At 41.6% G+C, this 26,310-nt stretch overlaps 1 protein-coding gene across 1 annotated transcript in view; it reads right to left on the bottom strand.

Annotated features, from left to right (window-relative positions):
• The window catches only part of itpr1b (inositol 1,4,5-trisphosphate receptor, type 1b), a 167,953-nt gene that overhangs the window by 115,951 nt on the left and 25,692 nt on the right, over positions 1-26,310 (bottom strand). Inside the window, 15 exon segments of the mRNA XM_060910776.1 lie at positions 1,646-1,765; positions 2,143-2,315; positions 6,118-6,276; positions 6,449-6,590; positions 7,847-8,007; positions 8,157-8,256; positions 13,241-13,395; positions 14,563-14,607; positions 16,033-16,140; positions 16,293-16,439; positions 16,620-16,703; positions 17,186-17,284; positions 20,655-20,813; positions 20,921-21,007; positions 21,551-21,666. Of these exon segments, the coding sequence (XP_060766759.1) occupies positions 1,646-1,765; positions 2,143-2,315; positions 6,118-6,276; positions 6,449-6,590; positions 7,847-8,007; positions 8,157-8,256; positions 13,241-13,395; positions 14,563-14,607; positions 16,033-16,140; positions 16,293-16,439; positions 16,620-16,703; positions 17,186-17,284; positions 20,655-20,813; positions 20,921-21,007; positions 21,551-21,666 (1,855 nt within the window).

Raw genomic sequence — 26,310 nt, 5'->3', positions numbered from 1 at the left:
GTGCATGGACACAGACACTACATATCTTTAGGTGCAGTTATCTATTGGTATGGAGGTAGTGATGTGCGCTGAGCTTACACGTTTATTAATGTGTGTCGTGAAGAGAATTTACAGATATACTAGTGCATCTCAAAAAAATTAGAATATTGTGAAAAAGTTCAATATTTTCCATCAGTTATTTAAGAAAGTGAAAATGTTATATATTGGACTCATTACACAAACAAATGTTTCAAGCATTTTTCTATTTCAATTTTAATCAGTATGGCATACAGTACAAAAACATTAAAAAAAACCCCATCTCAAAATATTAGAATATTTCATTTTGAGTTTGAGTAAAACAGTATGAACAGTGTATCTCTCGGTCTAGTTCAGTACACACAACCACAATCATGGGGAAGACTGCTGACTTGACTGTTGTCCAGAAGATGATCACTGATGCCCTCCACAAGGAGGGTAAGCCACAAAAGGTCATTGCTGAAAAGGCTGGCTGGAAAAGGTGCACAAGCAACAGGGATGGCCGCAGTCTTGAGAGGATTGTCAAGAAAAGTTGATTCAAGAACTTGGGAGAGCTTCACAAGGAGTGGACTGAGGCTGGTGTCAGTGTATCAAGACCCATCACGAACAGACATCTTCAAGAAAGGGGATACAACTTTCGCATTCCTAATATCAAGCTACTCCTGAGCCAGAGACAATGTCAGAAGTGTCTTATCTGGGCTAAGGAGAGAAAGAAATGGACTGTTGCTCAGTGGTCCAAAGCCCTCTTTTCAGATGAAAGTACATTTTGCATTTAATTTGGAAATCACGGTTCTAGAGTCTGGAGGAAGCGTGGAGAGGCACAGAATCCAAGGTGTTTGAAGCCCAGTGTGAAGTTTCCACAGTCTGTGATGATTTGGGGTGCCATGTCATCTGCTGGTGTTGGTCCACTGTATTTTACCAAGTCCAAAGTCAACACAGCCATCTACCAGGAGATTTTAGAGCACTTCATGCTTCCATCTGCTGACGAGCTTTTTGGAGATGCTGATTTCCTTTTCCAGTAGGACTTAGCACCTACCCACAGTGCCAAAACTACTACCAAATGGTTTGCTGACCATGATATTACTGTGTTTGATTGGCCAGCCAACTTGTCTGACCTGAACCCCATAGAGAATCTATGGGGTATTGTCAAGAGGAAGATGAGAAACACCCGACCCAAAAATACAGATACGCTGAAGGCCGCTATCAAAGCAACCTGGGCTTCAATAACACCTCAGCAGTGCCACATACTGATCACCTCCATGCCACACCGCATTGATACAGTAATTCATGGTAAAGGAGCCCCAACCAAGTATTGAGTGTATAAATGAATATACTTTTCAGAAGTTGGACATTTCTGTATTGTAAATCCTTTTTTTGATTGATCTTAGGGAATATTCTAATAATTTGAGATACTGGAATTCTGATTTTCATGAGCTATAAACCATAATCATCAAAATTAAAACAAAAAAGGCTTTAAATATTTCACTTTACATGTAATGAATATAGAATATATTAAAGTTTACCTTTTTGAATTAAATTATGAAAAAAGGAACGTTTTCATGGTATTCTAATTTTTTGAGATGCACTAGTAGATGTAAAATTTCAGGGAGTTTCACACACAAAAGCTCACTTGGTTTCGATGAGGATGTCAGCATTCGCTGGGTCCAGCACTGCATTACAAATCAGCTCCTGTGTGACCGGGATGGACTTGTTCATTGACACACACAGATCAGAGAGGTAATCCAGAAACCTGTGTGTACACACAAAAATTAACTCAAAAGAGCGCGCTCTTATTCTAGTAAAACGCTATTAACGTGGGTCCTGCTGTGCTGGTGGAGGTTCTTTGGCTCAGTATCGTATCTATTACTCAGTGCTCGACCTTACTGGCATTATTTTTCTCAAAGTATTTTATTAAATTTGCTTTGTTTGGACAAGAAATAAAAACAGACGCTCATCATTATGTCTGATTTTCAACACTTTTGACACACCCTGACCTTTCCCCCGATATCCCTTTTGGCTCAGTGCTTATTCTTTTTCTCTCCTTCCTCTTTTTAAAAAAAAAACGAAAAAAAACCCGCTTCTGTCCATGCATGGAGTGCAAACTAGCTCTGCCCCTTTCCCTCTCACCTCGGCTCACGGTTCTTTCTCACAAGGCTGACAAAGGTGTCAATCTCAGCTGCAGTGATGTGCTTCTCAAGCAGCTTGCGGTTGTTGTGTAGGAGCGCCGTGATGGTGTCCTCGGCCAGCACGTCGTAGCCGATCTGCTTCTGCATGAACCGGAACTGCTTGGCAATGTACTCCTGGACCAAGGGAGGTGAGAAGTCAAGCAGGTTAGCGGCAATAAGACACCAGCACACTTACAAGGGAAAAAAAACACACAAAAAAACACACACACACACACACAGCAATACTAATCCGATATTACTCCTGATTGGTCAATGTGTCCAGGTCTGTGATAAGCAAAGGGAGCGATTGGGACTGCTACCTGTCCTGATCCAGCTCAGAGAGAGACTTTTTTGGTGCTGGTGGCATATTTGTGCCAATAATACAAAGCTTACCAGAACTGCTTGGCAATGTACTCCTGGACCAAGGGAGGTGAGAAAACAGACGCTAAGACACGTCCTAACAAGGTCTATCTGCAGGTTTGCTTTCTCTTTTTGTGTTGCTCTCATCAAAGAAAAGGACATTCATTCTGCCCTGGTCCTTCAACACTTTATTTGCGCTGTGTGGTGCTGTGATTCTCTGTGGTGTGGCAATGCAGACTCTGCACGATGTGGTAGTATGAGTGGCCACAAGTAGTTACAGGTAAATGCTAAGATGAGTCAAACAGTGAGCTCTCTGCCTTGTATGGCCTTGAAAGCAAAAACCAGTGCACGTATATAATTTCTCTTTCTTGGGAGACAGCTACTACTGCATACACCTGCAGACTATAAAACTATTCTTTATAATATTCGACAGCACCAGACAGGAGGTTATGACAGACCACCAGATGCAGTCAGACTCAGGAACCCATGCTTACCCTTCAGGCAGAGATAAGGTCTAAAAGCTTCGTCTGGACAAAACACAAGACAGAGTCTTAAATCCAATAACCTTGGCATTGTTCAGAGAGCTACCATGTCAGAACCTAATGATCCAAGCTCATAAAATCCTCTCAAATACGCATCGATTCGACAGTGTATCAATCTCTGTGGAGGTAAAGTTCACAAAACAGCACTGCTGTGCGATACAGAATAAAATAATGCTGTGACAGAACAATGACATTCTGCAAATGAGACACAGGAAGTATTTCGGTCCTCAGAGTCTGACTTGGAGTCTATTTTTTGCTTTTTCGATACAGTTTTTCCATGATGAGTGTCTGGAGTACATGCCGTAAAAGCGTGATGGTGTACCATCAGGGCCATCAAAATAAATCCTGACAACATGATGGTGCTTTAAATAGAGTATTTATGGAAAGTAAAACCACCCCTGATCAAAGTAAACTCCAAATTAGTATTTTAAATGACTAATTCCATCAGACATGTTAGCTATAATCGTTTTGTGAGATCTTACCCCCCCCCAAATAATAATTTGTATTTCAATAAGCAAATACTTAAGAGCCTTTAATCAGATAATTTCTGCAGTGATTAACATGTTTAAGCTGGCAACAATTATTTTAAGCCTAACTGATTCAGTGAGGGGCGGCACGGTGGTGTAGTGGTTAGCGCCGTCGCCTCACAGCAAGAAGGTCCGGGTTCGAGCCCCATGGCCGGCGAGGGCCTTTCTGTGCGGAGTTTGCATGTTCTCCCCGTGTCCGCGTGGGTTTCCTCCGGGTGCTCCGGTTTCCCCCACAGTCCAAAGACATCCAGGTTAGGTTAACTGGTGACTCTAAATTGAGCGTAGGTGTGAATGTGAGTGTGAATGGTTGTCTGTGTCTATGTGTCAGCCCTGTGATGACCTGGCGACTTGTCCAGGGTGTACCCCGCCTTTCGCCCGTAGTCAGCTGGGATAGGCTCCAGCTTGCCTGCGACCCTGTAGAACAGGATAAAGCGTCTAGAGATAATGAGATGAGATGATTCAGTGAGTAGCTTCTCGTTTCTTAAATGACCATGTAGGAAGACGTATCCGGCGGTTGTAGAAAAGAGGTTACTGTGTTTCAGAAAGGTCAAAGTACTGGCCTGCATCAAGCAAAGAAAACAACTAAGGAGATTACTGAAATGAAGAACTGGGTTCGGAACTATCCAACACAGTATTAAACCCTGAAAGGATAATGCTGTTCCGTCAACTTCACGGAAGAAACGCGGTTAGAAAAAATCCTGACTGTGATTGGAGAGCAGTTAAATGTTCAGTGAAGTTGAATCGTTAAAAATAAACGAACAAACTAACGAACCCACTCGACTGTACAACTCACGGCTATGTTTAATAGTGAAATTCGGAGCATTTCCACATGCACAATGTGAAGAGAACTCACAGGATTGGGACGAAACAGCTGTGTGGCCATTGGACTCTGAGCAATGGGAAAAGGTCATGTGGTCTGATGAGTCCAGACTGACCCTATTCCAGAGCAATGGGTGTGTCAGGGTAAGAAGGGAAGTTCATGAAGCAACGCGTCATGCATTGTGACCACTGTACAAGCCTCTTGAGGCAGTGATATGATTTGGGGTTGATTCAGTTGGAGGCTCAGCAATGTTATGGAGCAACAAAACGAAGTCAGCTGATGACCTGAAGGTACCGAATGACCAGATCACCACATCAATGGATTTTTTTTTCTTCCCCGATGGCACCGGCATAAAATTAGGGCTCTAACTTGTCAAAGAGTGTTTCAGGAAGCACGAGTAATCATTTTCACAAATCAACTGGCCACCACAGTTTCCTGACCTTAACCCTGTTGAGAATCTTTGGGATGCTGGAGAAGACTTTACAGAGTGGTTAAACTCTCCCAGAGTCGAGGCAAGATCCTGGTGAAAAATTAACTCTGGATGGAAATTAATGTTGTAATGTTGCACAAGGTTGTCAAAACAATGGCACAACAAATGTGCGCTGCAATCAAAGCAAAAGGCAGTCTAACTAAATATGGGCATGTACAACTTTTTTTTTTTTTGGCCAGGCAGCGTATGTGTCAATGATTCTTATCACATTTCCGAGTAAGCAGCATCTCACACCTTCAGCGGTGTTTTATTAAAAATAAATAAATAAATAAAACTGAACATTTCACCCCCACCAACAGAAACCAATCAAAGCAGCATTCGCTTAAACTCATGTGCATGCAGGATATATTACCAAATAAGAGCTCAACTGGCTCAACTCATGAGTTCTGTCAGAGATGAATTCATGCTTGATCTGCTAAGTCAAATGTGTGAGGTTTGGAAGGAAGTGCACATGCTTGGGATCATCTCATCTCATCTCATCATCTCTAGCCGCTTTATCCTGTTCTACAGGGTCGCAGGCAAGCTGGAGCCTATCCCAGCTGACTACGGGCGAAAGGCGGGGTACACCCTGGACAAGTCGCCAGGTCATCACAGGGCTGACACATAGACACAGACAACCATTCACACTCACATTCACACCTACGGTCAATTTAGAGTCACCAGTTAACCTAACCTGCATGTCTTTGGACTGTGGGGGAAACCGGAGCACCCGGAGGAAACCCACGCGGACACGGGGAGAACATGCAAACTCCACACAGAAAGGCCCTCGCCGGCCACGGGGCTCGAACCCGGACCTTCTTGCTGTAAGGCGACAGCGCTAACCACTACACCACCGTGCCGCCCTGCTTGGGATCAGTTGCACAAAATATTACTTTGTGAAACTTCTTATCTTAAATAAAATCGAAGGCCGTACTCTTTCAGTGTTGCTGTATTTCATCCATTGGCTCCCTGTCGGTGCCCACATCATATTTAAAACATTGACGCTTGTCTACTAAGCCACAACCTAAGCAGCCCCCGAGCTACCCTGAAATCCTCATCAACCTCTTCTACCAATTCTATGGGCCTTTGTTTTGATAAAGAATAAAAAGGGCCTTTGTAAGTCACTCTGGATGAGGGTGTAAATGTTAATATCTCTCATACACTATCGTACAGCACAAGTCACAGGTGTAATTAAAACCGAGCTGATCGTGTCAGCCACCTGGTTCTTCCTGTAGTCCTGCTGGGAATGGCGGAGCACTCGGTAACACAGCCGACAAATGTGCCGAAAAGGTGCGTGTCTCTGATCGCCAAGCTCCTCCAATCGGAGCATGGGCCCGTCACCACTGTCTGTGAACGGAGCCTGCAGGAGCTTAAAGATCTACGGTGAGAAGAAATGACAACATGGGCAAACACATCAAGGCTAAAAAAACAAACACGATCATGCACACAATTAACGGTCAAGTGGAATCATTGGCACAGTGATGTGTCGACATCTCACTGTGCAAAAATGCAACTAAGAAGTGAAAAAGTGTAATATATAACAGCTCCACCTGTTTGAGGATGTTCTGTTCCCGCATAAGTTTCTGGCGTTCGCGGTTCGGCTTGTTTACCATAATCTCCAGCACATCTTGCCCACTGTTGGGGATGTCCACCACAAAGAACACCAAATCCTCCAGCAGCTTGGTCACAAACCTGCACAAACACCCAGGGAACACAAGAGGCACAAGCCCATCAACTCATCCACTTAGGGTCTAACTTATTTTTAGTCCGCTTGTTTGCAAACCTATCTGTAAAACTGCAACAAGACGTCATGTCATTTATCAAGAATCTTAAATTAGATTTTGTAAAAATATGTCTATACAACTAGTTTTGCAGATAATATTGACTGGATTTCATCCAACATTATGAACAAGATCAAAATTTCCACTTGTGGTATCAGGTAAGAGATCATCTCCTCACATGTTGCGCAAAAAAAAGCAGATATTCAATTATCTATGCATTCCAAAAACGAATTATGCGTTTTACAGATAAAATCAATTAGAAATCGCGTTATTTACTAGTTATCTCAGAATTTTTCTTCAACTAAATATCATTACGAAGGGTCTTGAATACAAGTTTAAAGTTAAGGTTCATTGTAACACTTTATAAACCAATTACTGAGCCTACATGTCCTAACTTATTTCTAAATTCCGATGAGCGGATTTTCATGCCTGTACGAGTTTAAGGTCCTGCACTTGGGCAAGGTTACAATAACTTTTCTTCCCCCCTCAGCATGCATGTTTTGTTTAGAAACTCTATTCTCGTGTAGTTGCTCCCCAATGATCGACCTCTCTCCAATGCAGGTTCCAATTTGGAATAATTCCAACATGGTGGCTCTCAGGATTTGAAAATGGCTTGTAAGCCAGTCATCCTGTGTCAAAAAAGATTACTACTCTCATTTCAGACACATGCCTGTTATTGGCAATATTCTATATTAATCATTATATGACACGAAGACAGCAATTTTTAAATCGCACAAAACACACTCGCTCACTGTTTTACTGACAGAGATTCATTCATAGGTGCTGAAGAGGAATTACACGTTTGTTTTCGTGACGTATGAAGAAAACGATGCACACAGCTAGCTATCCTCGCCATTTATACAATACACAGCACAGCAAGCCCAAGGCGAACCAGGTGCTACAAATATGGAAAAAAAAATTACAAACTTAACTGAATGTGATTCATTGCATTATCACACTAAAATTCTTTCAGTTTGCTCTTATAATGATAGAGAGATTTAACTTCTCGGAGCAGTCGAATATGGTGTTTAACCCTTCAAAAATAAAAAATCTGGGCCCTCTGAGTATACTGTATAACACTTGATGACTGCTATAAATACATAACCTATTGCATCAATGCTCATTTAACCTTTCCCCACTCAAGACAAACATGCCTTCGGGTCCTACCTCCTTTCATTCTGTGTAATAGTGCCCTTCTCCAGTTTACCAGCAATAGACGCCAACACTTTACTCGCATCATTGGCAAAGTCCAAGTCCCTGACCTCAGCGGGGGGGACGGGCACGATAGCAAAGGCCTCCTTGTCTTCTTTGACAGCAGATGTGCCAATCTAGATAGAGCAGCAACAGATTTTATTCTGAAAACGTGGTTTACGATTAATCTCTTTTTAACCATCTAATCACAGTTGATCGAATGCACTTTGATACACAAACACCACTGGATCATCTTAGTTATCCAAGCAATAAGGGATAAAGTTACCCGAAGCATGACAGGTTTTTCTTCCTCTTTGTCGATGGGGTTGTTGGTGCTGTGGACCCACGTGTTTGTGCACAGGTGCCGCAATCGCACATACGAGTTCCTAAAGAAAACACGTGCACTCAATCACAGACTCAAGACCACAAGAAATACATCTGATAATTTCAAGTGCTTTAATTACAATTGTTTTATGTCCTCTAAACACAGATCATTACAACTTATTCACAAAAGTGACCCAACTTAAATTGCCAGACAAATATCTAAACAAAGGGAGTTATGACCGACGAGAAACGAACATGACTGGATGACAAAATACACCACAAAACACAACAACTCCAATAAAGATCATGTAAAGTGAGCCAAGCAGCAGCACAGCGAGTTACCGCTTGAACAAGCAAAACACAGATACGCTCAGTGCTTCTATCCTCAAGGCAGGCGGTCATGACCGAACAGAAAAACATTGGTAAACATGTTGAAGATTTTCCCATCGTGTAATTAACCAGGTGACACAGTGCTTTTCGTAACACGCTATTCATAAACATTTATTTACTTGAGGCGATATTTTAAAGTGAAAGTGCTTTATAAAGAGAAAAATTTTCAGTTTTGATAAACAGCGCAGTCTGTGCGACATACTGAGACGTTTATTTTCCAGAGTGCAGACACTCTTCACACAGAGAGACAGCTGGGGTATAAGAAGATATATTTCAGCAAACGCTCAGATTAATTTCAACCGTTTGGTGTACTTCAGATTTGCTTGAAGGAAAGCCACCCAGTGTAGACAAGGCAGTCATGTGAGTCTCTGAGCATCATGAAGTCAAGGAGCAAAAAGCCCTTGCAGATGCCTGCATCCCCAGGGCGACACATGTGACTCAGATTAAATTTCTGGTGTGAAGACAAGACACTTAAGGCAGAAAATTCAGGGTGTCTTTCAGAGAGAGATAAGCACTGCTGTGTGGTGTGACCAACAGGCTGGTCACACTCACTGAGGAAACAGGGTTTTCTAAAACAGTCATCAAGGTCAGCCATGGGAGAGAACTAATTTGCTATTTTAACCCATCCTTGACACTGCTCCTGAACTTTCCTGTGATTTCAGGATAAACTTCAGGATCAGCCTTGTGCTTTTCAAGTCCATCTCATCTAAAATGGTTTATTGTGAAATTCTTCAGAAGCTGAATTAACAGTCAAGATGAGTTCAGACAAGCCCCAGATCACCAAACGTGTGTATTTAGGCAAATGTTAGTTGCACAATCCTTATGTAAACTCTAAGAATTTATGGCACTTGCTCAAAAACACACACCTGCCAGTTATCAAAGACTGTATTGTTCTGATCCTGCACCTCTGCGTCAGTGTGCAAACACATCCTCTTGGGGAACTACAGCGCCTCCCACCACTGACTGACCTCCTGATATTTTTTTCTGCTTCATGAAGTTGGCAGTTAAACAGTCACACATACAGAGAGTGACCCGAAACAACCTTCCGCCTCATCTTTCATTCATGCAAGAATAAATTATTTCTTTTATTTATACACACACACACACACACATTCTCTCTCTCATATATATATATATATATATATATATATATATATATATATATATATACATACACACGCACACATTTTATATACACACACACACAAACGGAGTATTGGGCTACCAGCATGGACAGACACTGACTGTATTTAGGCCAGGTTGCGTAATGACCCATCTCATCAACAGGCTTACCTTTGTGTGTGTGTGTGCGCGCACACGCGCACTCTGGGCACTCACATTAATTAGTCATGCTTAAAGCTCTCTTTGTGCCAAGAGGCGTTCATGTGTTTGAGTGGCCATTTTGCAAGACGGACAGCATGCAGATTACAACTTGATAAACACACAACACTTCTTCGTTATCTTGTGAACTCAGACCACACTGATCTCTCTCCCACACACAAACACACACAGAATCACAACTAAGTTTATCAAAAGCATCTACTAGCCACAGTAGATCATAAAATCTAGTGCTCAAAGCATAAACGGAAGGATGAGAGGAACTATAGCAGTATTAATAGTCTGGTACGCTGAGCTCTCAAGCGAGTAGAGATACAAGCTTAGTTTTCTTCATGGAACACACACACACACTCATTTATGATTAACACAGAATGCACTTACACATACCCCAAAAGTAACATTCCTAACCTCCCATGAGATGTTCAGAAATTATTAATAGATGATGAAAAGTTTAGGTTCTATTCGTAGTTGATTCTTTGCACCCAATTCTGATCCTGAAAATGTGGTTTGTTTAACTCTAACTTAAACAATTTAAAAAAAAAAAAAAACACCCATTCGAACAGGACACCCAGGTGGGATAGATTCGATAAAAATCCCCACTCATCTGTGGATAATGAAAGCCAGGTTGAAATTCAGCAGGGGAGCAGACACTCATGAGTGGGACATGGAGGCCGGGCCCTGAATCCTGATCGGCCATGCTCAGAGTCGGAATCTGGTTCAAATTCAATAGTGAGATTGCAACAAAAGGCCGAGTTCATCATAACAGGGATGCTTTCCAGATAACAGGCTGTATAACTACACCATGTTGCGCAACATCTGGTCTACGCTTGCCATCAGGAGAGGAGACGAAATTAAACGGGATGAAACACAGCGGAATGGTGACCACGGATTCTGGCCTTCTCTGAAGGTGGGGCTTTCCTGTCTATTTTTCACATGATGAGGTCAGAATTCAGTGGAAGCCTTTATGAGGGTATGTGCTAGTAAATGCACACTCATGCGCGTACATGCACGCACGCGCACACACTCCCTCCCTCTCTCCCACACACATTCCCACAAGCAGAACACCACATGTAGACCGCAACTTGGATAAGTTGGAATTTTGTGAAGGCACATACCAGTAAAAGTGTGTGTGTGTGTGTGTGTGTGTGTGTGTGTGTGTGTGTGTGTGTGTGTGTGTGTGAGTGAGAGAGAGAGTGAGAAAGTCTGTGCGTGTCTACGTGCAGCTTTCTGACGTTAAGTAAAACATGAGTCACTAGCATTCAGAACACAATATAACTCATGGTACAAGGTAACTGGACTCAGATCACAACTGTATCATGCAACACACGCACACAGATAAATAAACCCTAAATAATGCCTCAAAATTTCCAAAATGATCCACATATGAATTTAGACTCAAAACAAAGCTGTAGAAGAAAAAGAACAAAAATCACAATAATGCTCAGTATTTTCATATTAAAAGCTCTATTAGTGTAATAAAACCATGACACACTACTGACCATAATTTAACCAACCATTCTGACCATAAAATAATATCCCATAAACAATAATAATAATAATAATAATAATAATGAGGAAGAAGAAGAATCATCATTAATACTGTCTTTCATAGCCATGGCTGTATTTTTTAAACTGTTCAAACAGCCATAGCAAAGATGATCATATCTCAGTTTGTTAACTCAAAGCAAAAATGAAAATGCTGGTCAGCCATCCATCCCCCCTCCCTCCATCCATCCATCCATCCATCCATCCATCCATCCATCCATCCCCAAATCTCTCCCACCCCCCTTTTCTCCTGGTGTGCCACTTTACCCAACACAGATTGGAGGTCCAAGGTTTTGTCAAGAGACTTAAAACAGAAGCGAATCAGCTCAAACGAGTGCCACAGACAATTACAAATCTTTGTGTGGAAAAATTTAAGGTTATGCGAAGCAGTACCCTTTCCCAGGGGTCCCATGGAGCAGGAGAGAAAAATCAGTGCTATTGGCTTTGTTGCACTGACAACACTCTTGCATTACAGAGCCCTCGCTTGGGTTCCGTTGCTCACACTGGAACCCAGATTAACCCCCGACACCTCAACAACTGTTTCCTGCCTTGGGATTCCAGACAACCGATACAGGCCGGGGATTTTTTTTTTTAATTGACATATGAGTGATTCCACGCTTATGGGTACTGAAATGGGGACATGAACTTATTCACCTAAAACCATTTTTTTTTTACCATCAGGTCACAAAACATGTAATCTTTAATGAACGATATGTTAAAAGATAACTTTAATTTTCTGACATGTAATAAAAACATTTATATGCCAAAGTCAAGCCTATGAGTTCCAAAATGATGTCTGTTACATTACTTCTGTTACGATTGTCCATCTCGCGTCTGTTACAAATTAATTACAATCTAGCTATATACCATGTTAATCTTATTGAAAGAATGTGTATGTTTATTCTACTACACATGTTTAATTATATTTGCTAAAACATCACCTTCCTATGTTTCAAAAAGTAATTCTACATTGTTAAAATTGAGAATATGTCCACAACACTTCTGTTACGTTCTGACTTTGGCATATCTCATCTCATTATCTGTAGCCGCTTTATTCTTCTACAGGGTCGCAGGCAAGCTGGAGCCTATCCCAGCTGACTACGGGCGAAAGGCGGGGTTCACCCTGGACAAGTCACCAGGTCATCACAGGGCTGACACATAGACACAGACAACCATTCACACTCACATTCACACCTACAGTCAATTTAGAGTCACCAGTTAACCTAACCTGCATGTCTTTGGACTGTGGGGGAAACCGGAGCACCCGGAGGAAACCCACGCGGACACGGGGAGAACATGCAAACTCCACACAGAAAGGCCCTCGCCGGCCCCGGGGCTCGAACCCAGGACCTTCTTGCTGTGAGGCGACAGCGCTAACCACTACACCACCGTGCCGCCATACTTTGGCATATAAATATGTTTTTATTACATCTCAGAAAATTAAAGTTATCTTTTAACATATCATTCATTAAAGATTACATGTTTTGTGACCTGATGGTAAAAAAAAAGAAATGGTTTTAGGTGAATTTTTAAAAATAAGTTCATGTCCCCATTTCAGTACCCATAAGCGTGGAATCACTCATATCACAAACTAGTCCCAATGTATTCATTATTACCAATGCTTTCAAAGGGATAATTAACAAAGCGAGTGAGTGTGGGAATGACGGTGCTGGCCGTTTTGGAAATATTTAGTGTATAAAAATAAAAACTTTTGATTTTACATGATACATCATCACATATTTTAAAGTTTAGTGAAAAACTATGGTGAGATACCTGGGTACCAGGGAATCCCCTCCTCTAAGGGTGGTAGGGTCCAGCTCAAAGATGGAGGAGATGTCATTGCCGTCAGGGACAGAAATGAGGGTGTACATGACCTTCTCGTTGGGCGTGCGCAGACGAGCTCGTAAAGCCTCATGCTCCAAGTCCAGCTGAGACAGAAGACACTTCATTACCATGGAAACTCAGCAACCAAGAGGTCAGCAAGCAGTACTAACGTCAGACACGCACACAAAAGCCTTTCACATGAATGACGCCACTGTGCCAAATATTGAGTACAGTGATATTCATCTTTACATTAAAAAAAGACCATGCGCCACCTTCCTAAACATTCTGAACCTTGACTATGACACGAGATATTCAGTAAAACTCAGTTTTGTATAAAATGTAATGTGTCTGAGGGAAAAGGGGGAAAAAAAAAATACATAAGTCAGTCAAGGGTGCAGATACAAAACTAACATCTACAGCTTGGTAGCCTTGACGAGGAAAAAACCATTTGCCGTCACCCTGGTCAGAGCCACTCAAGGAAGGGAAGAGCTTTGTTGAGTGGTGTCATACTGCCATCTGCAGGTTGGCCTTGGTATTGCAGGCATTTTTTGTCAGCTGAACACCTTGTGTTTATCGTAATGTGCATTAATCCAACCAGTGCACTATTGAACAACTGACTAAAAAATAAATAAATAAATTTCAGACACTTTATACAAAGTGCTTTTCAGTGAAACGTAATGTAAACAAAAACAAATTGTTATCTTGCTCTTGCACCTTCAGCACTTGTTTGACTCATGGGCAATTCTAACCAACGTTAAGAACCAACACCACCGTTTTCACTTGTCTGAACACTCTAAGAGACAGACATTCTTAACCACGAAGGAATGTTTTTAACCTAATAACAAAAGTTCATGACTCACACAAACACTCTACACAAGGACATGATTTTACATAAAGCTTAAAATGTACAAAAATAAAGAATGGCACATACAGCGAATGTACAGAGCTACAACTGCATCAAATGCACAAAAGAATATGTACGACACTTAGCTACGTACTAAGAATACTGAGCTTTGTACAGTGCACTGAGATCCCGAGTTATGCGTACAAGCATAATGAGAACAAAAAAAAAAAATGGGGGAAATTTCATTGCAAATGGATTCTAACTGACTTATGGAAAGTACCTGGAAGTTAAAGGGGATAAAATCACCCACCTGGAGCAGAAAACAAGATCCAGTACACAATTTAGATCAGGACTCAAAGCAAATAAGACACAAACTGTAGAGACAAAATGAGACAGGATTTTAAAAATACGACATGCAAGTACTTACTGAGGAACGAGACTCTTGAGACTCCTCCTCATCGTCCGGATTCACCTGAAAACATATGCACAATGAGATGCAATGCAACACATTCAGATGCCTGAGTGTTAAGTAACCGAAAACGATGTGGGCTCAAAATGGGCGCAAGGCAAATAATGTTTCCTTTCTTTCCTGTCTGTGAATATAAATGCATAGTTTTGCAATTCTCTGCTCGACCATACCTCATAATTCATACAATGTGCTAAATCTCATCTCATTATCTCTAGCCGCTTTATCCTGTTCTACAGGGTCACAGGCGAGCTGGAGCCTATCCCAGCTGACTACGGGCGAAAGGCGGGGTACACCCTGGACAAGTCGCCAGGTCATCACAGGGCTGACACATAGACACAGACAACCATTCACACTCACATTCACACCTACGCTCAATTTAGAGTCACCAGTTAACCTAACCTGCATGTCTTTGGACTGTGGAGGAAACCGGAGCACCCGGAGGAAACCCACGCGGACACGGGGAGAACATGCAAACTCCACACAGAAAGGCCCTCGCCGGCCACGGGGCTCGAACCTGGACCTTCTTGCTTTGAGGCGACAGCGCTAACCACTACACCACCGTGCCGCCCCAATGTGCTAAATGATTCAGGAAAAATATCTAATTTGTGAGCTTAACAGCAGAATCAACTGATATACATATTCGAGATTGACATTGGGTTTTTTCCTTGAGGCATCATATGTAGGTTTTATTTTCTCTGACATTTTTTCCTTCCGAGTCTCGACTAAAATAAACAGCACCAAAATCTTGTCGAGCCACAGCAGTCTGACATGAGCTGATGTCTGCAGAAGAAATGAGACAGCTAACTTGAGATGCACTCAACATTTAATTTGGTCATTTTCTGATAGCTGCAGTTTTTGAAGGAACGTTTACATCTCCTCCACAGCCCACTATTCATTTTTACAGAGCAGAAATTAACTCCAAGCAGCTTCACATCACCTCGTATCGAATTAAATTATCAGACACATCTCTGGGGGTGGCGGCACGGTGGTGTAGTGGTTAGCGCTGTTACCTCACAGCAAGAAGGTCCGGGTTCGAGCCCTGTGGCCGGCGAGGGCCTTTCTGTGCGGAGTTTGCATGTTCTCCCCGTGTCCGCGTGGGTTTCCTCCGGGTGCTTCGGTTTCCCCCACAGTCCAAAGACATGCAGGTTAGGTTAACTGGTGACTCTAAATTGAGCGTAGGTGTGAATGTGAGTGTGAATGGTTGTCTGTGTCTATGTGTCGGCCCTGTGATGACCTGGCGACTTGTCCAGGGTGTACCCCGCCTTTCGCCCGTAGTCAGCTGGGATAGGCTCCAGCTCGCCTGCGACCCTGTAGAACAGGATAAAGCGGCTAGAGATAATGAGATGAGATCTCTGGGGGTCAAGGCTGAATCACTGGTGGAGAGAGGAGAGAGAAAGGAGAGATTGAGCATCCAGAAGCAGAACACACCTCGCTACTCGCCTCTGCAGCCAGGTAGTGTCCTGTGGCCAAGTGCTTAAACCTGAACAAGCTGTTCCAGTAACCAGCACCACCTCGACATGGGTCATGCTGAACCACCTGAGCATGTACAAACATGAGAAACTGAAAATCTGATCGCTGCATAGAAACGAAATTCAGCGTATTCAAATGTAAAATCGAAATGCTCTCCAGTTAAGCAGTTTGAAATAATGAATATCGAATAGTAAAGGTAATGTGCGTCCATTACACACCTCCACTTCCCACAGTGCCTTGCTGCTGGTGGCTGAAGTAGCAGACTGACGCCCGGTGGTTCTAAGAAAGACATAGTGTTTCTTCCTGTAGTCATCACACGTTAGGAACTTCTCCTGTTCGGCATGAAACAGCCGCACCACATCACCCTGGGTGACAAAAGAAAACCCTATGAGAGAAGCAAGTCCAGTGGAACAAGACAATTTTTAGCTCCTACTCATTATGTGGAAAGTAGAGCTGGTATATATCACTTTCTATTTACATCTTCAAACAGCTAATATTTCCATTCAGGTTTCAATCCAGAGTTTCTTGTGCTTTGAACTACATACCCCTTTCAGAATGACCTCCTTGTTGTCACTCCATTTCATAAAGAGGACTATTTTCCAGCTAGTGTTGCAGTTTACTGAATTCACCTGGACAGCATAAGACGTGATTTAATAACTTTTATGAGTCCGAAGATAGAAAAAAAAAAAAATCACAAAACTGACAAACATTATTATTAAGAGCACAAAGAGAATTATTATCTCTCACACAAACAAACGGAGACAAATAAATGCCTCCAAAAGACTCCCAGTCCTTATTTAGTGAAGCGACTGAAAGGAAATGAAAGGTCAGTGGCGACACACGAGCAGGGGGAGGAAGAACAAATCTGCTGCATTCTTATGAAGCCTCTGATCGAACCAACGAGCCCAATATCTGAGTAACTATGAAAGCATGACGAGGCCAGTGGAGATTATCGTGGTATAACTTGTAATGACATTTCTTTGCCATGTCCTAGATCGCAACAGATTGTGTGAGAATAATAAATCTCAGATATAAACTTGTTTTTTTTTTTTTTTTTAAATAGCCTTGATTGTGTTTCCTAATTTATGTCAGGCTGAGAGGAAGACCGGACCTCGTTGCACCCTGGATTGTCCACCAGCTGATGGCTGCTGGCGTGAAGAGGCTGTCCAGCATTTACAGGGTTCAACACCACTTTGTCTCCAATCACCACCTGCAGGGAAATTTACACACAATTTCATCACAGTTTCACAAAACCAACTCCTATAGAATTGTATAAGAACAGGAAGATGTCATCTGATCTCCTGCAAAATCTATGGTATAACTAAATTTAAATTTAAAAAAAAAAAGTTCCTTTTAGCCTTCCCCTCCCTCTTTTCAATAAAAATTTGACAAAACACGAGATGCATTAAAACATGAAGGAAACACATCGCTATTTAACTGCAATAAACTTTCCACCATGTGGTTCTCATGCGATCCGAGTAACCAAGGGCTGTATTGTGTCACTTGCCTGGAACAGGTGTGGAGTTGCTGTTTACAAAAATATGAGCCAAGACATTGAGGGGGGAAGGGGGGGAAAAAAAAAAAAAAGACTGGATTGGCTCAGTAGAATTGGCCTGACAAAATTACATGCTCTCCAAAACTATTTATGGGGAGAATTAGCAATTCATGGCTGCATGCTTTGTCCCTGGAAAACGTCCATCTGAAGACAAGGACGGGAAGCGTGTGCTGGATCTGCCAGCTGAGGTGTAAAGTCAGAAGCACAGAGGCTAATCTGAGGACAGCTCGAAGACAGCCGGAAGCTCATTGATAAACCTTCTGAATTACCTCTTAACCCGACGTACTGGATATATTTTGAGCAGTTTTACTCGGTCTTGCTTTTGAAATCCTCCTGTAGTGTGTATGTGCTTTCTCTGCTACAAACAAAAACAGTGTGTAATTAGCTCGAGATTTGTCTCTGGTCTGTTTACGCAGGGAAATCATTCGCGCGCAGAGTGACCTGAGGACGAAGACTGCAAAATGTTAATATAAAGCGGCTGTGTTCATCAAACGCAAGTACTTCAACTGATGTAACTGCTATGCATGGACTCAAGCTTAATAAGGGTTGTTTTACAATCAGGGTACAAAGTTTGTGTCACAGGGGTCCAAAATTCAAATCGATTCAAACTGGTTCTTGTACCAGTTTTTAAGTGAAGGACAAGTTAAAGAACAGATTTCAGGTAATTTTTTGACATGTGTGTATGGTAGTTTTGTGTAATCTGCTATAAGATAAAGAAGATTAAGTGCAGCTTTAAGCAGGGCTGGGAGAAACAAATGAAGTGATTCTCGGAGAGGACTTTTTTTTTTGACAATTCAGAATCCACTACTTCCATAGTGCTTTTAAATACAAGGCTGTAAGCTTTGTGTTAGTTGTCTCTAATATTTATGTCCCAATATCTTGACCACATTTTAGGATGAAAATAATCATTTTAGATATGTTATTTTATATTGAAAAATTAGCTGTCTCGGAGAGGACTTTTTTTTGACACAATTACATACTAATTTGATCAAAATAGTCTGAAAACTTACTGGCATTCAACATTAAAACTTAACTATGTTTCCAATGATATGGAACCAAATATTTGTTTTATGGTATAAAGAATGATTTAAGTGCATCCCTTTCAGAGCTACCTGTGGTCAAAAAAGCATTTTTTCTAAATGACACGAGTAATTTTGCTAAATATGACATACTGCCATACATTCACCAAAAATAACGTTATCACCAATTTTTTTTTTTCATGGTAAATAGAGCTATCACAGGGCTACAATAAACAACCAAGTTTATTTAGTCAAGCCTTTTGATATTGAAGATAATAAGTGTTAAATGTGATTTTTAGCTTGCGTACCCTGATTGTAAAACAACCCATAAATGAGCTAACTCTGGCCAGAATCCACATTCATATTTGACTTGACTCATACAGCCTACACAGGAATATGTGAAATGCGCAAATCCATTATCTACACAACAGACACTATTATCCCCATTACACTCTCCCCTTGTATCTTATTTCCTGTTTAACCAGCATGAATGATCAACCGATAGCCCTGATGACAGAGGTCCTCAATCTGTTCCAACTCTCAACACACGTCACATGGGTAAACAGGAGTGGGCAGTCAGAATCCGGACTAGACGAGCATCTCCGAAAACCCGACCACATATAGGATGTGTGGTCAAAAACAGCTGCCCAAGCTCAGAAAAACTCGCCAAGTTGACTCGTGCGTTTAAACAGAGTGCGGGATCTCACAGGAGTCAAGGAAGACTGCTGTCCCTGCTATCATGCTATTAGATCATTCTCGCTCTCTGTTGAATCAAGCAGTACAAGACGACATGTCAGGGAAGCCAAAATCAGTGCTCGACTGAAGCCTCTTATATCTACATGTGGTCACAGAGAAATACAGACAGTGTTCTCCTCATTTGTCAGAAAATATATTCTGCAGTAGAATTCTCTGCTTCAATCCTGGAAGCTAGTCAGATCGTCAAATCATAAGGAAAAGAAATGTCGCTACCATTAAACCACTTGCATTTATTAAACCAGTCAGCGCAACAGGTCAACGGGTTGTCAGTGCAAAACGGAAACCGAGGATGCACAGATGATGGTTCTGCATGCTCAGAACTTTGCGCACTGTTACTAAAAACTGTTCCAGTCCCGGAACTTTTTGATCATGCTTCATACTTCTGATTCAATTTATTCTACCCACAGTCATTGGATATGAGCAATTGCACGCTCTGATTGGCTACTCTACTACTAGGCTATCAGCTCCGATACCGTGAGTGGAGAAAAACAAAATGGCGGAGCGTGTCACTGAACCAACCAAGGACGAAATAAAAACTCAAAAGGCAATACAATATGGAATAAAAGTATTTGATGGTAAGAACTTTTTTTTATTTTTCAAGAATTATTATTGTAGCATTTTTTCCACAAACTGCTCCTGTCATTTTGCAGGCTTGTTTACATTCTAAGCGGAAATGATCATCGGACGTTTTGTAAAAAAAAAAAGAAAGTTTTTATTTATCGAATTTGCAGAAAAAATAAAATTGCTCCATTTCTCAAAATCCAGTGAATACGGATGGAATAATAATAATAAAAAAAACAAAAAACAGTTACTCCATTCACTGATCGTACGTGGCTCATAGCAGACTCGGTGCTACGCGCCTCGTCGGCTATCAGTTCATGTACGACTCGATTTCATGGAATAACTTAAATATTTCACATTAGGACATTTTAACAATTAGATAAATGAAAAGTAGACTCAATACAACAGGATAATTTTCGTCTTGAGCTGAATATTTGTTCACACTACTGCAAATGGCTGAAATTGACTGAGCAAGCACTCAGACTGAACCCTACAGTGAAGCTTTGCAGTCCCTTGTGGAGGTCTAAAGAACTTTTTTGATTGAATTAAGACCTGTCTGAAGAACCGAGACTGTCTCCAGCTGAGTCAAGCACACAATGATACAATGGAGTACACTTACACCGTTCCCTGTGGTTTAGAATGGACAAAGTGTTTCCTAGAGAATAAAGCAGACAGTGGAGTTCACGTACACTGTCTCCAATAGATCGGAGTTTGTAGAAAGGCTGGATGTAGAACCAGGAGCCCTCGTTTCCAGCAGAGTCCAGAGTGACACGCATGGCGTTTTTCTCCAACAGGGCAGGTAGGCGCTTATTTACCGTCAAGTATTTATTGCTTTTCAGATGCAACAACTGCAGAACAGAAGCAACAACTTGTTACACACATGCACACACAAAATTCACAGGTTTCGAAGATATTTACGATCAGCGGTCGTTCAGCGTCTCACTGACGGGTTCACCTGAATAACGTTGCCGTACTGAATCACCGTCCCCAGCAGCTTCCTGTTCTCAGATTCATTCTGCTTCTTCTCCAGATCAGCTGCATGCTGTGAGACATGCACATGTTTAATTTCAACATCACCTTCACCCTGTTGGCCTGAATGAACTAATCTACACATCACACTCATGAGAAACAAATGGGCTAAAATCTCATCCCCCGCCCAGAGTTTTCCCTAAAATCAGTATTCCAAGTACATTCGCATACCTCACTGCTGTTGTTTTTGACAAACTGAGAAATTTCTTTCTAACCATTTGCTGTATGGCAATCTGGAAGGCCAAAGACAAAAACACAAAACTCAAAGACAAAAACTCCTTTGTTGTATGCGAGACCTGGAATCGTATTTTCTTGGTCTCAATGGAGTAATCCTCTGCAATGTTGCTCAAATGAACACTAAGAACACCCCTAGACACGGCATATCACACTGTGGTTCGGAAAATGGACGTCTCCTCACTTACTGTATCAGAATTTGGCTAAAAGGGTCACCCTGAACAGTGACGTACAGTACAGTTCCAGCTCTCGACTTCAAATATCTGCGGTTCTAAGGAGTTCACGCTCATTTTGAATGTGTGTGTACACATGTGTAACTCACATGTAGTTTGTTGAGAAGTACTGTGTCAGTTGTGCTGTTGCCGCCAGGTTTTGCTGCTTTCCAGAACTGTTTCTGTGCTGAGTATCGATTCATAGGACACAGCTTGAAGAGACAGTCTGTACATAGAAGGGGGAAAGGGGAAAAAAAAAAAAAAACAACTCATGTGGTACAACACACATACAATGGATGCACAAACAGAGGAAAAAAAACCTGCAGATTTACCAATAGACCCCTTTCACTGACGTCACCCGAAACCGGAAGTAAACAGACCCTGCGCCATTTTGGAAGACCAACAAACTCGTGATTAGGGGGAAATAACGGCAGCGGTATGTGAATACGAGAATAAAGTGGAGCGGCAAACAACTTAAACAAATCTGAGCTGTTTTATTTATGATTTATTGGCCCAACAGTAGACTTGAAAGAAACCTGTGTGAGACTCGGCAAAAAACTGTGGATATAATGGATAAGTCTGTGCATGATCTGTGGACACTTTGAGGTAAGCAAACGCAAGAAATTGAATGAATGAATGAATGAATGAATTTATTTATTTCGAACATGTATAAAAATTTAACTATTTGTACATACAAAAGAAAGAAAATGAAAAAATTCAGATTTAAAACATGCTAAATTGGCCCCAAGTTGATAACTGTATGAGGAGCAAGCCTCCCAGACTTCTACAATTTAATAATAATAATAATAATTTAGGATGGTTTGGGGCTTGCTCTCCCTCCTATTATATAAATAAAGCATAGTTGTTGTGTAGGCATATATCATAAATACATATGTATAATTTGGATAAATTAACCTAAATTATGGATACCTTAATAGTAACAAAAAGTATTAATTTTTCAACTGAAAAGATATATTATTAAAAGATAAATATCAACAAGATTACCTTGGCCATAACTATGTATAGGTTATTCTTAATAACAGCTGTAATATCACGACCCAAGCCACTAACAACATAATTGTAAGCCTGTAGCCCTTTGTAGGCTTTCAAGTCATCAGCAGTGTAGGCACTGGGTGTAAACAACAAATAGTTTACAATGTCTGGGTAGCAAACAGATGGCAGAATTGGTGTCAGGTCCTTCTTATGTTTCCATTCTCCCTTGCCGCGAGTCTTATCATATGGGTCAAACCCATCAATCACAGCCAGTTTCTCCACATACCGTGCCCTTTCTGCAGCTGGTAATGTACTCACATAACCAGAATTATCATCCATTGTGTCATTTTACTCTCGCTCGTACTTTGTTTTATATTGTGAGTGCATCACTTGGTCTTCCAATATGGCGCCTAACAAAATCTCGCGGCGCGGGGACGTCATGCAGTAGCCCTCTATAGCAGTCGCTTAACTCAGTGGTTCGATTGATCAATCAATCGATATTCATCCCAAAGAAAATTAAGGCATCCAGTAGCTGATATGATGCATGTACATACAAATGCTAAAAAAAAAAAAAAAATCCTCATAGAAGACAATTTTGAGAAGGTGACAGAGTCTAGGCAGCACGCATAGTGAAAGTGGTGCAGTACGATGCTATCATAGAATACAATGTGTACCATGGCGGTTGTGCAAAAAGTGAACAAAGCAGTGCAAACCGGTGCAACTACTCTTCTACAAAATACAAATCCACAATATACCAAGACAAGAATGTAAACAGCAATAGAAATTAACTATTCAAATCCTTTAATACTCTGTACACAAATACAAGACAAAAAACAGCTTAAAGCAGGGTCCGAGAAGTGCGATTTTCCATTGACGTGCTAAAGCGGGATTTGGGGTTGAGGTGTGCTTCGGAAGGGACCTCTCTCTAGGTTAAAGATTGTATAGTGTGAGCATCTTATCTGTGAGCGATCATGTACAGTAGCGTGCGCTCAAACAACTGATCACAAACGGTTAGTCATGTCGTGTGAAGGGTCAGTCATGATGAGATCGCTGCAAGTCATGTCGTATGAAATTTCAGAAATACAGAGCTCAACAGCTGCAATAAATCGTCAGAATATTACTGTCACAATATCACTAATTACCCAACACGTGGATCGTTTTATGTTCCATAAGGTTCTATGATATTTTTTCCTTTAAATAAGTTAAAAGGGTTTCAATCTGCAAAAAGAAAAACCTTTGAGCACTCCTGTTGTCTGCATTATTTTAAACGACAAGGATTCACTAAATCACAGGTGCTTGGTTTACTTCTTTGAAGAGAAAGACCACATTAAACACAATGCTACAAAAGAAATAATACATTATACATAATGTAGTCAAGTACACACGAGCTTCATTATAGCTAGAAAGCCGAGAAGAGCTTGGGAGTTTCCAGAGAAAACCACCAGAGCAAATTGGGATAGATTGTACACATAACTGAATTACCTCAATCCATTACTCATGTTAAATGGCATGTAGCCGTTCTGCCCTTTCTACCCTTCCATCATTCTAAAGGCTGCATACAGGGCCTCCTCTTCTGCATTCTGCCTGTTGAGTGTTTCAGCCAGGTTCGGTCTCTTAAACAAGGGCATGACCTTATTACTTTCAGAAAGCTAACGCAGAGAGAATGCAGAGAGGTACCCGAGAGTAGAAGTGAGCTGAGCAAAGAGGAAAAGAGAGAAATGAGCATAAGTGAGATGGGGATAAAAATAGCTGCTGCTTCACAATAGCACTCCTGGTGTACTGATATAGGCAAGGGAAAGAGAGTGTGGTAGGAGCGAGGGATGTGTGTGGAAAATAAGCAGAACATGAAAGAAAGGAGGGCATGGACTTTTTTGCTCAAGTGGAAAGTTAAGCTGCAAGGTAAGCACAAGGAATAATCAGAGACCAAAAAAAAAAAAAAAGAATCCAGGTCCACGAGAGAAGGAGGAAGGAAGAGTGAAAAAATGAAATGATTAGGTCTTCGTGCTACACCATGTTCATTCATCTTGTGTTGGATCTGGAACCTAACACTGGTTGGAAGACAGGAACACACCCTGGATACAATGCTACACCACAATAATTACAACAAAGCCCATAACATCTCCCATAACTGTGCAATATAAAACAGTAGTGACCATTTGGGTCAGGTCGTGCAACTCTGGGTCTGCAGCAAAAGCAAAAATAGTCTTTTCAATGACCCTTTCCTTTCTCCTCAATGGACTGTTTCAGTTCAACATTTTTGGGAAGCGTCTTGACAGACTGCTGTTATCCAACATGACGAAAGTTCATGTTACACTCACGTCACGGGGGGAAAAAAAAAAAAAAAACTAGATAGAACTCGACGCCAATGGCGTCGATGGGGATGCCTCCGCCCGGTAGACTACACACCTTATTAAGTTGTGATTTGGGGATGGACATTTGACCTCACAGTAATCCTGACCTGGTGAAATTACTTGTATTAGCCTTGGAGATATTGTGTTCACAAGGTCTTCAGACAGACATTTGGCCTCACAGTGACCTTGACCTTAGACCTTTTGATCTCAAAATCTAATCAGTTTATCTTTGTCCCCAAATGCACAAATGGTGAAAGTTTGGTGAAATTCCTTTGATCTGCCTTGGAGATATTGTGTTCACAAGGTTTTCGGACAGACATTTGACCTCACAGTGACCTTGACCTTAGACCTTTTCATCTCAAAATTTAATCAGTTCATGTTTGTCCCAAAGCACACAAATGGTGAAAGTTTGGTGAAATTCCTTTCATCAGCCTTTGAGATATCGCGTTCACAAGGTTTCGGGACGGACGCACGCACGCACGCACGGACGGACAACCTGAAAACAATGCCTCCTGCACCTTACGGTGGCGGAGGCATAAAAAGATAAAACATGACAATTAAGCTGGAGATTATATGTAATCTCTGGCTGATGCTGGTACACTAGCACCACCTGGCTGTAGTCCAGTTAACCAGTTGTTTCCTGTCCTTTGTCTGCAGCATGACAATTTCCCCCTCCCCAAAAAAAGAATGCAGATTAGATGGCATCCCTTCTGCTGAATTGACCAGTTGGATAGTGTTATTAAATAAACAAGAGATAGGATTGAGGAAATCTAGATAGTAAACATCTGAACATCAGGGTTTGAGACTGACTCGATTCATCACAAACCCATTCATGCTCTTGCGAGAACTTAATCACTACGTTTCTTGGGATGTCGTGTTCTCACTTGTCTGACAAGTGTTTCCTTGTGCATACGCACTGGCTCGTATTCCACATGTTCATCCTGTGATAAAACCAGAGTGATTTTTTTTTTTAACTGAAAACGTCAGAGCATTAGCTCATAGACTGGGTAAAAGTACTCTTGCTGAACCGCTAATAGTTAATGATCAACCATAATAGGTAGATGAAGTGATTTGTCGCCAGTCTGATGGAAGAAAAAAGTGAGAGGGCAGTCAGGAATAAAATTGGACAATATTTTTGCTGACATCAATCAAGAATAAGCAGTTACACAATCCAGGAGGAAGAGAGTGCTTGAGCAGGAGATAGAGGCTCCCTGAGAAACCAGACCCTTAAAAGTGACATAAGTGGCCGATTAATGCTGTGAGTGATCTGAAAATTTAGCACAAAACACAGTTCCTGCTGCTTGAGCAAAACAGTCATGGATGAAAGCCAAGCAACATCTCAAGAGTATACATGAGCTACGAGGAAGAAAGGGAAAGGGATTGTGTGTGTGTGTGTGTGTGTGGGGGGGGGGGGGGGGGGGGGGGGAGTGTGCACATGGCTGGGATGTTCTTTATTTAGACTCGTAGCACTGAGGTACTGTATGTAATTCCTGCATCTGACATGTCAGCATTTTCATTCAGCAGTT

The sequence above is a fragment of the Neoarius graeffei genome, chromosome 26 (assembly GCF_027579695.1).
Source record: "Neoarius graeffei isolate fNeoGra1 chromosome 26, fNeoGra1.pri, whole genome shotgun sequence".
In the NCBI taxonomy this organism is placed as follows: Eukaryota; Metazoa; Chordata; class Actinopteri; order Siluriformes; family Ariidae; genus Neoarius; species Neoarius graeffei.
Note: the sequence above shows the minus strand (reverse complement) of the source record. Positions and strands in the feature narration are given on the sequence as shown.